Source organism: Cynocephalus volans, chromosome 4 (genome assembly GCF_027409185.1).
Source record: "Cynocephalus volans isolate mCynVol1 chromosome 4, mCynVol1.pri, whole genome shotgun sequence".
Taxonomy (NCBI): Eukaryota; Metazoa; Chordata; class Mammalia; order Dermoptera; family Cynocephalidae; genus Cynocephalus; species Cynocephalus volans.
In genome coordinates this window covers 164,245,604-164,256,627 of record NC_084463.1, presented here as the reverse complement: position 1 = coordinate 164,256,627, position 11,024 = coordinate 164,245,604, and the positions used below count along the sequence as shown (strand labels likewise).

The 11,024-nt window shown below is 49.3% G+C and overlaps 1 protein-coding gene and 1 non-coding gene across 3 annotated transcripts; both read left to right on the top strand.

Annotated features, from left to right (window-relative positions):
* The first annotated feature begins 485 nt into the window (after window positions 1-485).
* On the top strand, window positions 486-557 carry TRNAV-GAC (transfer RNA valine (anticodon GAC)). The gene has a single exon. It is a non-coding gene; the product is annotated as a tRNA-Val (tRNA).
* A 796-nt stretch (window positions 558-1,353) lies between these two features.
* LTO1 (LTO1 maturation factor of ABCE1) lies at window positions 1,354-8,594 on the top strand. 2 transcript variants are annotated; one of them, XM_063093800.1, is made up of 5 exons: window positions 1,354-1,494; window positions 2,893-2,998; window positions 4,127-4,197; window positions 7,145-7,262; window positions 8,156-8,594. In XM_063093800.1, exons 1-5 carry the CDS (start codon window positions 1,445-1,447, stop codon window positions 8,375-8,377), a joined length of 567 nt encoding a protein of 188 aa, XP_062949870.1. In that variant the 5' UTR covers window positions 1,354-1,444; the 3' UTR covers window positions 8,378-8,594. The 2 variants fall into 2 exon arrangements, with proteins under 2 accessions (XP_062949870.1, XP_062949871.1); XM_063093801.1 differs by having other exon boundaries at window positions 7,603-8,247.
* The last annotated feature ends 2,430 nt before the right edge of the window (window positions 8,595-11,024 follow it).

The following is an 11,024-nucleotide window of genomic DNA, read 5'->3' as shown; positions in this document are numbered from 1 at the left end:
ATTGTTATTTCTAAGAAATTTACTGTGACAATTGTAAAGCGGTTTTCCCATCTGCACCCCTAACCAGGCTGCTACTGATTATTGTAACAAAAAGCAAGTGATTTTTTTTTTCTTTTCATTATGTACATAGCTACTTTCTGAACCCTATTATTAATTCTGGGAATGTTTTAGTTGATTATTTTGGGTTCTCTAGATGGGCCATCACTCCTGCCTCTCCCTTTTGATACACTTCTTGCTTTTGTTTCATGTTTTATTGCATTGACTGGGTCTTGCGGAAAAATGTTCTACGGGCCCGTGATAAAGACGTTCTTGTTTTACCCTTGATTTTAATGGCACGCTTCTGGTATTTCACAGGTATGTTCTGTTTGTGGATAGTTTGAATTGGCTTTTTAAAAAAATCATGTTCGGGGTCCGGCCCGTGGCTCACTCGGGAGAGTGTGGTGCTGATAACACCAAGGCCACGGGTTCGGATCCCATATAGGGATGGCCGGTTAGCTCAGTGGGTGAGCGTGGTGCTGACAACACCAAGTCAAGGGTTCAGATCCCCTTACCGGTCATCTTTAAATAAAATAAAATAAAATAAAAAATAAAAGCAAACAGCAAGAATAAACACACACACACACTTTTCTTTCCCATTTTCAAACCACTCTAGCATCTCAGGAGCAGACGGCAACATGCACTCTCCGCCTTCCAGCGAGTACTGAGGTGGTCGGGTTGCTGCGCTGTCACCGCCTATGCTGAGCCGTCCTACCTCCCAATCAGCCTCCTTCCCTGGACAAGAGCCCGGGTCTGCGGGATTCCTGTCAGCGCGGCCCCTGGTGACACCGGCAGCAGCATCTGGTGCTGGACCGTGACCCTCACGTCCCCTGGAAGGGGCCCACGGTCCCCGCTCAGGCTTCTCGAGGTGGGTGACCGGGCGACCCTCTCTGCGTCCAGCCTCCAGCCCGGGAACTGCCCCTTTTCCGACTTTCCCCCCAGACCCCACGGGCAGAGCCTCCTGAGGACGTGGCTCTTGGATAACGTTTCCGATTCCTTCCTTGGTTCTTTCCCAGCCACCTTCGCTAATTCCGTTCCATCTACTGGGGTTTTAAAAAAATGAAAACAGGGGCCGGCTCCCCCCCGCGCGCGCAGCAGAGTGGACGCTCCCGGAGGGCACGGACCGGCCCGTCGCTGGAGCAAAGAGGGAGGTGCAGGGGCCACCGGGCGGGGCTTCGTCCGAGCTCAGCTGCACCCGCCGCCGCGCCCGCGCATGCGTCTTGGCCCCATGCCGGCTGTTTCTGGGCCCTCCCGCGTGCCGTCCTTACCCGGCCTGCCCCGCGCAACCGCTTGCGGAAGTAGACTTCGCCTCCCAGGAAGTGGAGCGTGCGGTTCTAACCTCGTGGGTTGGCGACGGCAGCGCAGCGTGGCCGGAGCTCGACGGGCAGGGGCGGGCCGGGCTGTCGCAATGGCTGGGAGTCAGGACATATTTGACGCCATCGTGATGGCGGATGAGAGGTGAGTGGCGAGGCTGGGCTGGGACCCCGCACCCCCGCCCTGTCTGCCCCTCCCTCTGCTGCTTTGCTGCTGGCTGCGGGCGGGGGCGACCTCGCGTCCCGCCGGCACGTGCGTGGGACAGCGCTGTGCGCTGCTGAAAGCGGCGCGTAAGTGTGGGGCTGAGAGGCTATTGATTCTCCTCGACTCCTCGCCTGCTCTGGCGGGGTCGCGTCCCCAGATGCCCCTCCAGGCCCGCCCCCTTCATTGGGGGCTGCCCCAAGCATCTGCTTGACCTGATGACTCCCTTCCTCCGGGGACGCCCCGTCCTCTGGAGGGACAGACCTTTGCCATCTGGGAGCTGCCACTTTTTCTTGTTCTTGAACCGTAGGACATACGGCAGCAGCGTGTGGCAGTATTCATGGGCATGCTGATAAATGTGTCAGATGTCATCTGGTCCCCTCCAAAGTCTCTGGGGAGCGCCAATGGCTGTGACGGGGGGAGCAGTGGGTTGCCTTTGGTTGTCTTCCAGTGCCCAGCCCACAGGAGACGTCGGTAGATGTCAGTTAAGATAGCGAGGGGACATTTAACAATCAGTTGCTGACATTTGTTTAGCGCTTGCTGAGTCAGACAGGGAGCTCAGTGTTACACCCCAGTTGTCCGTTTTAGCCCTACTTACGAGTTGGGTCCTATTATTCTCCCTGTTTTACAGATGAGACACAGTCACTTCCCAGCTAATAAGTGGTTAGCTATACCCTCTGCCTTATGGAGTGCTCCGAAAAACTCCTTTCATCTTCGGTGACTTCAGTTTAAGATAGTGCCACTTCTTTTGTTGAGCCCTCAAAGTCAGTGCTGCTCCAGGTGCCACGTTCGTTGTACATTTTGTAGTGATCTGATGGCATTTCTCTGTTACTCTAGTGAGATATGTAGAAAAGTACTGTATATATTGCAGAGTTTTTTGGAAACAAGTGACTTGAGTTAGTTGTCATTGTAGAGTCACAGAACTTTGGCTGCCTAAGCTGACTGCAGACCAGAGTCAACCGGGAGATTTTGAAATGTAGATTCCTGGGCCTTGCTCCAGATTTGCTGAGTATCAGAGAACATGGTCTTTGAATTTGTATTTTTCAACTTCTCTTGTGTGTTTCTGGTGCTTCACCAGGTTTGGGAATCACTCACTTAGCTCACGCTCCTTATTGCAGACGAAGAAAATTGGGCTTCAAGAGGTACGGTGACTTGACAGAGAAGAGACTTAGGAAGTGGCAGAGCTGGGAGTGGAAGCTGCGTTTTCTGACTTGAATTTTAGGCTTTTTCTACTATTCTCTGCCTTGTTACTGGGTCTGGGTAACATAAGAGAGAAAAGTTTCTGCAGAAAAAGTACTCTCTTCTGCTTTTTTTATGAAACATGCTGCTTCTCCATCACAGGTTTCACGGGGAAGGGTATCAGGAAGGCTATGAAGAAGGCAGTAGTTTGGGTGTAATTGAAGGAAGACAATATGGCACGCTGCATGGAGCCAAAATTGCATCTGAGGTAAGTGGGAACTCCCATTTAGAAGTGAATCCTCTTCATGTACAGTTTATAACTTACTTTGATGTTCAGTATGATTGAGCCAGAACGTCAGGCCTCTTGAAGCACCAGGACCTTTGTGTGGAAGTTAATAGACTAGATAGAATGACGACGGAGAAGCATTCTTAGTACAGAACTGACAGAGCATGTTGCATGTAGCGGCAATTAAGTCATGCAGGCTGGAGAAGGAGAAAACAAGTCCATGGTCACTTCACTTCCCATTGGAGTGTCATGGTGTCATCTCGTGTCTGAAGACAGCAGAATCCTCAGCCAAAGAATGGGTGCTCTGTGTCATGTGAAAATATTCCATTTATGTTTACATTGGCATTTCATAAAATCGGTAATTTTTCTTCTTTTCTTGCCCTTTGTCCTATGTTGGCCCCCACTTGTGGATAACTGGTCCCAAGTGGCAAAGTCTGAGTTGAGGCAGTCATGATTGTATTAGATATCCGATGCTGTGAAATGGATCACCCCAGAACCTGTTATGGGCTTAAAACAACAAACATTTGTGATCTCACCCAGTTTCTGAGGGTCAGAACTCAGAAGCAGCTTTGCTGGGTGGTTTTGGCTCAGGGTGTCTTGTGAAGTTGCAGCCAGGAGGTCAGCCAGGGCTGCATCATCTGAAGGCTTGACTGGGGCTGGAGGGTCTGCCACCACAGTGGCACGCTCACGTGGCTGTGGGCAGGCCTCTGTGGAGCTGCTTGGGTATCCTCATGACACTCAGGAGGAGTGGTCTGTGAGAGCAAGGCAGAGTGATGTTGTCTCTGTGCGTAGCCTCAGAAGCCATGCACCACCCCTTCCTCTGTGTTCTGTTGGTTGCACAAGCCACCCTGACAGAGTGTCAAGGGGACCGCACAAGGCACGGATGCCAGGGGCGGAGGGTCACTGGGGCTGTCTTGGCAGCTGGCTTCCTCACTGACGAATTAACCTCCTAAATCCATTGCCCGATTGCTCAATAGCTACTTCCAGAGCAGTAATATAGGAAGCACCACTGGCCTCTGCCCCGACCTTTTATTTTGAGATCTTGGTCATTAGATAAAATGTAGCTGGTTGCTTATTAATTTCACTCTTAAATGTTTTTTAAATTCACAGATTGGATGTTACCAAGGTTTTGCTTTTGCGTGGAAATGTCTGCTGCACAGTTGTGCTACTGAGAAAGACAGGTAAAGTTGGAGACTTCTTTCTTTTTCAGTTTATGGACCAAGAGTTCTGGTTCCATAGCTTACAAATAATGACCTTGGGTAATTAACCTGTCTCAGTCTCTTCATCTGTAAAGCAAAGAAAGTAATAATGTCAAACTTTAATGTTGTTAGGAGATTTAAAGGAAATAATAAGTAGAAAATGCCAGGCACTTTTAAGGTGTTTGACGAGCACTGGTAGTTGTTACTTCTCAGGAATTCTTGCTGTCTCCCAGTTGTTACCTGGAATCAGTAGTGTACCAAGTGGCTTTTAGATACCCTGCCAATACGTAATGTTAAAATGATTTTTATCTTCTCATTCATTTTTCCCCTGACCACCTAATAAACACATTATAATAGTCTTAGTATGACTTGGGCTCAGAAATGGTGACTCCATTGTCACCAGTTTTGTAATATAGCCAATTAAGTCTTTTAATGAGATAGTTTATTTAATTGTGTTTAACTCATTTCTGGTACTTTTAAGTACTAAGTAAATGTTAGCTATTATTTGAATTGTTTTTAGCTTTTTTAAACCATTCTTACTGTTTTCTATCTGCTTAAACCCCTTGAGACCCTGTATCTTCTGTCTTCATTGTTAAACTGGACACGAACTCTGAAGTGTGGATAATGAACAGAGCAGGGAACGAACAGTGCATCCCCTGTCCATGTGACTTGTCCTTTTATTGGAAATATTTTGAATTTCTGGAATACGGGCCATACCCATATTCAGATATCAGAACAAGGATGCTTGCAGCTGAGCACATCTCCGACTTGTCCGTGTCACTTGTCTCCTCCATTTGTATGAGCAGCTGGGAGTTGACCAGATTCATAGGTTAGTTAGCAGAGGGCACTTCAGGGGATTTTCCTCTGAGTACTCAGGGAGTGTGGCAGGGCAGCTGGTCAGGTGCAGTTGCAAGAGTTGTTGGCAGCCCGTGCTGCCACCGGGTGGCAGTCTGAGCTGAACTTGGCTCTCCACTCCGGTCCACAGAAGGAGGAGAGGTGTGCTCTTGGGGTTCTCCATCAGTCTTCCTTTCTTCCTTGACTTCACAGTCTGCTGGCCCACGGAGAAGTGCTGTGCTGTGTGTTAATGGCCCCACACCCAGGAGGTTGCCAGCCCTTGCCCCAGAGCAGGGATTTCCTAACCTCTTTAGAGCAGTGCACCCAGTCTGTCTAAAAGGTAGAGGGGGAACTGCTTTGGTTGACCAAGGGCTGGTGGAAGCCCTGCCAGACTCTCCTTGCTGCCGCCCCCACCCCACCCAGCAGTGTTTGGAGTTCTCTTTGGAACCTAAAGCCTTTGTCTTAGAGCAGCAGTTCATAGATGTTTGGATCTTATAAGTCAGTATGATTTTTTTTTTTAATGGTAAAGGGCTGATGTAGGATTTTCTACTTTTTTTTTTTAATGAATGTGAAAATACAAACACTTGCCGTCTGCATTGTCGTTCAGTAGGAGAATGGACATCTTAACACCAAGAAGCTATGGAGAGCAATATCTCAGACTAAAAGGTGGCACTTTCTATTGAGTGACTTTAGCTTCTCAGCAGCCTGAGGACCCTTCCGCACACCAGCACGTGGCCAGGGTTGAGCTCTAGGCTTTAGCACCGTCATTTTGTTCATCAGGTGTGAGCTGCTCACACCCTCTTTGCATGCACTGACGCTGACGGCGTGCCTGGCTGGGTGTGTTTGGAGTAGCGTCACTGACCAGAGAAGAATAAGTTGCTACTTGCAAGTTGAAAGTGGGTGGTATTCTTCATATCATGTTAGAATCCAGCCTTTCCTGCGTTTTGGCATCTGTCTTCAGTCTCCCTAGAAACCGGGTGCTTTGTGGCTTTAATTAACCTGCTTTGACCTTTCACAGTTTTGTGTTTTCTCGGAGAGAGCCATCAGAGCTCTTGTAACGGGTTTGCCATTGGTGAACTTACGCATCTGTGTGCCTAAAAACATTATTAGGTGTACACAGGAGGTCTTAGTTGCTTTGAATTGCTATTGATTCATCCTAAAGATCAGTGGTTTAAAATTGCCTTTGATCAGATATCTAGCACACTTCTGCCACTCAGAGGATTAGGTGTGGTCTAGGGAGGGGTGCTCCTCAGGATCACTTGTGGTGCGTTGAAAAGACCTGGATCCCACCGAGATGTGCACATGTGCAGGTTATTTTTAAACCCCCACAGGTGAGGGCTGTGGTTTCCAGGGTCTGGTGGAAGCCAGGAGACTAACATTTATTGAGCATGTACTCTAAACTAGATTCCAGGCTTCACATTATTTAATCCTCTTGAAAGCCTGTGAGGTCGCTGTTACTCTCCCATGTTACAGATGAGGACACTGAGGTTGAGAGAAGTTAAGTAACTAAGTGTCTCTGCACAGTCCTCAAGGCTGCCCGTCTCCTGAGCATGTGCCCATCCTTCCTGCAGAACCTCCTTGCCTCCCCAGCAAAGTTCATTGTCACTCTTGGAAAGGGGACCTCAGACACCAGAGAATGATTTCTGCCCTTTGGAGGGAGGGAACTTGCTGGTTTGCCGCAGCTGAACTCCCAAAAGCTGTGAGCACGAAGTTTCCAAACGCTGGAAAATCCCCAGATCCAGGGGCAGGCTCGGTTGTGCCCTAGCTATTCTCTTTCTTGCCTCATTCTGTCCATTTCCGTGTGTGACCTCGAGAGCCAGCGTGGTGTGCTCGTGGCAGGCAGTCTCAGTCACTCAGCTCCGTGGCTGGAATACAGGCATATCTGCAAGCTAGATAGGCACTGCTGTTGGGGCGCTGGGTGTGGGCGAAGCACATTGCTAGGTAGATAAATATTATTTAATGAGGAAATTAACCTTCCAGCTTCTGAACTAAGGCATTCAAAGCACAACTATTGCTTTTAAATAAGTAATCAGTATGGTTATTATACAAGTTGAACCTGTATACAAAGGACTGTCTTTATTTCTTTGCTTTACAGTAAAAAGATGAAGGTCTTAGAATCACTGATTGGAATGATTCAGAAATTCCCTTATGATGACCCTACGTATGATAGACTCCACGAAGACTTAGACAGAATTAGAGGAAAATTTAAACAGGTTTGTTGTTGTGTGTTTCTTTTTGCTAGGTGTGCCTGGATGTGGGTCTGAGATGTAGCTGGTGCAAGCCCCGGGGGCCACTTTGTTAATGGTCTTGTGGTTGCGTGTACTTGTATGGGTAGTCAGTAGAGGCATATCGTTTTTGTGTCTCCAAGTGGGAAAACTGAAGACAGTCTAGAGACCAGGTATCAGAACTTATCTCAGGGTTGGGGACTAGGTGAGAAAAGCCACAGCAAGAGGTAGAGTCACATCCTTATTTGTGAGTAAAAATGCACATCCTTATTTGTGAGTAAAAATGCACAAGATTTAAAACCCCATCTCTTTTCTTTTGTGTTTTCAGCTTTGTTCATTACTCAATGTTCAGCCAGACTTTAAAGTTAGTGCAGAAGGTTCTGGACTTTCATTTTGAGGATGACAGATGGACAAAGACAAACGTCAAGGAGCAGATGTCCATATGTTAAGTGTTTAACAACGTGATTGAAGGCAATGCAGCGACGGGCACCGTCGTTCTGCAGGGGCTGTAGCTGGGCCAGCGAAAGGGCTTCCTTCCCCGAGGTTTTCCGCCCGTGTTGCCTTGGTGCCCCCGGGTCCTCCCACACAGGCCTGCTCTTTGTCAGGCCCTGGCAGAGCCCTCGCAGGGCTGCTCACTGCTGGTCCAGAGCATGTGGGCTTCGCCACCCCTCTCCAGCGGGCCCTGGCTCTGCATGGATTACTTCCAAGCCTGGACCCACAGGCACAGTTCTTTTTAAAACGGGGAAACGGGGTTGCTGTGAAGTAGGTGAAGGGAGGTTGTGATGCGTGGAGCCTGCACACCAGGTCCTGTGTAACGTGCTTCGTGTGTTTTGTTTAATCCCTTTGGTAGCTCCTGAGGTCAGTTCTATCCCATTTTACAGATGACAAAACTGAGACCCGCAGGGATTGCCTGGCCTGAGGGCACCCAGCAGCAGAGTGGGACTTCCACCCCAAGGCTCGTGTCTCTGTCTGACACCACGTGCTGCCTCCCGTGGAATGCACAGGTCGGCACCTGCAGAGTTGGGACGCCAGCCCTCAATTCCAGATTGCACAGGTTCCTGCGTGCTTCACGGAGCTCTGGGGAGTTGGCTGTGGCCAGTTAGCCTGGGCATCTGGCTGAGAGGAAAGAGAGGCCAGCCTGATCCCAAGGGAACCCAGACGTGCCCTTCAGACTGTCCCCAAATAGGGGATGGGCTTTGCAGTATTAAAAAATGGTTGTGGGGGAAAGTATTTTGAGCCAGAGACTAAATATTAGGCTGCCATTATGTATGTAAAACCTTTGGAAGTTTAACATTGGGGACACTGTGTTCTCCCTTCTAATATGAGCTCTTTTGTCTTCTGTCAGTACTTAAAAGGCATCCTATACACACAGTGAGATACAGCTCAGTGAAGCAGGTTGTTCTGTCAGTTCTGTGTAAGTTACGTGGATGTATGTGATGCCTTGTGTACATGGCCTCCCACCCATGCCGGTCCCTAGGGTCACCTCTCTTCGCCCCTCCTGTTCCTGAGAGCACTGAGTGGGTAATTGAGGGGATCACCTTGGATCCACTCCAGTTTCTACAACCAATCCAGTGTCTTAGTGCACTGTGCTGTACTGCCTGCACTGGTGGCCGTGCAAGCCAAGCTGGGAGAATCCCTGCGGGAGCTGCAGCAGCGGGTACCCTCCATCTCATCTGGCAGACCTTGAAAGTGTGCTAAGGAAGAGAGAAACGGCTTTTAGTTTTTGAAGGACAAGACTTCAGTTTTATCCTCAAAACTCTGCTAGGTGTGTTGTTCCTCATCTGCCACCTCACCTCGGGGCCAGGGCAGCCTTCGGCCCCTGCCTCTATTGCTTTTGTCAGAGGCAGCTCCCAGAGCCATGAGATCGCCAGTGCTCCCTCTAGGTGGTGGGAGTAGAGGGGCCCTTCTTCTTGTTTCCCTTGGGCGGATTTTTGTGTTTTATAAATCATCTGCTTTGATAATGTGTTGTTTTCATAAGTGGAGAAAAAAATAAACAACATATTTTAAAGCAAAAGGCTGTCTGGGACCTTATGTAACAATATTCAGCCAGTTCACTCTTTACTCCAAGGCATGTGGGATCTGGGTACAAAGGACAGCATGCACCGGATCAAAGCAGGGTAGCTTTCTGTTACGGTTCCGCCCATGCGTCTTCTCAACACCAGGCAGAAAGAGCTGCTGCGAGAGAATGGCTCCTGTCATGTCGGGAACTGGTCAGGTGTCAGGGCTCTGAGCAGCAGGCTGCCGCTTCCTCTTCTGCTTGCTGTCACACGGAGCCCCAGCTACCTCATCGATCATCTTCAGGATTCCTGGACGCTGGACTTGACCTGTGCCTGCCTGGCCCCTTTCTGGAGGACTAGAGCCAGTTTCCAGGATCCTAGACAGGGTTCCCAGATGACGGTATGGACAGAGCCCGCTCTAACAGTTGCTCCCATTCTACCCAGGTGATGCCATCGTCAGCAGTTGGGTCAGGAATGAGCCTGTCTCCTCTCTGGGTAACAAGATGTTAATAGAAGTCTTCTGGGGGTTTCCAGGAAGAGTTGTGTCATTCCTAAGAAAGAGGTGCTGTCTGTTTGGGATGTCATCCCATTGGGAGGGATGTGACACCTGCAGCTGCTACAGGCAGTCTGCACCCGGCTGTGGATAAAGCCACACCTGAGCATGGCAGAGAGTACCAGGGAGAGCCTGGTCCCACGTCTCGCCCAGCCACTGTACTCCCAATCCCTGAACCTCCTCACCTATAGACTTCATGCTCTGGGAGCTGCCAAATGCCCCAGGGCCCCAGGCACTCAAGGCCACTTGGGTTGGGTTTCCATCATTTGCAGACAAAAGTGTCCTGCTTGCTGTCTCCCCAATCCCATCAATCCCATCCTGTCCAGCTTGTTGTCTTGGGTATATTAACCTCTGTCCAGACTGGCCTTGAGTGTGGGAGCTCTTTGGGTTGGATTTCATCCCTTCAGGTAGGTTTCCCAAGGCTTTGGCCTGCTTCTCTTTTCTGTCAGGAGCTCCTACCATATTTTGTGTCACACTGTATTAGTTTCCTAGGGCTGCCATTACAGCGTACCACAGACTGGTGACGTAACAGACGTCCCACAGTCCTAGTGTCAGGAAGTCCGAGATCAAGGTGTGGGCGGGGTTGCTTCCTGCTGAGGTCTCTCTCCTTGGCTTGCAGGTGCCGTCTTCTCCCTGTGTCCTCACATGGTCGTCCTTCTGTATGTCTGTATCCTAATCTCTTGTAAGGACACCAGTCAGGTTGCATTAAGGCCCACCCTAATGTCCTCATTTTGACTTAATTGACTCTTTAAAGACCATTGCTCCAAATACATTCACATTCTGAGGTATGGGGTGTGAGTGCTTCAACATGAATTTGGTGGGGACATGGCTCAGCCTGCAGCAGCCACCCTGTCTGTGGCTGCTGGGACAGGCTGTTAGCTTGGGACTCAGGAGAGAAGAAAGGCATTTCACATACAAGCTGAAGTTCCTTCATTTTGTTTTTTTAGGATGTTAGCAGTTGGGCATAAGCAAGATTAATCAGTCCTCTACTGAAGCTTCCATTCTTGAATTACACGGTCACCATCACCATGGTGGCCACAGAGAAATGTTGCACTAAAGGCCAAGCCACTCTCCTAAAACACGGCCCCATTTTACTTTTTCTTTATTTCTCATTCATCCCTTAGAACTTTGCTTTTCTCCACCGAGTGGTAAGAAAATGAGACTTGGAGGAAGGGATAAGAAGTCCTGTTTACTGAGTGG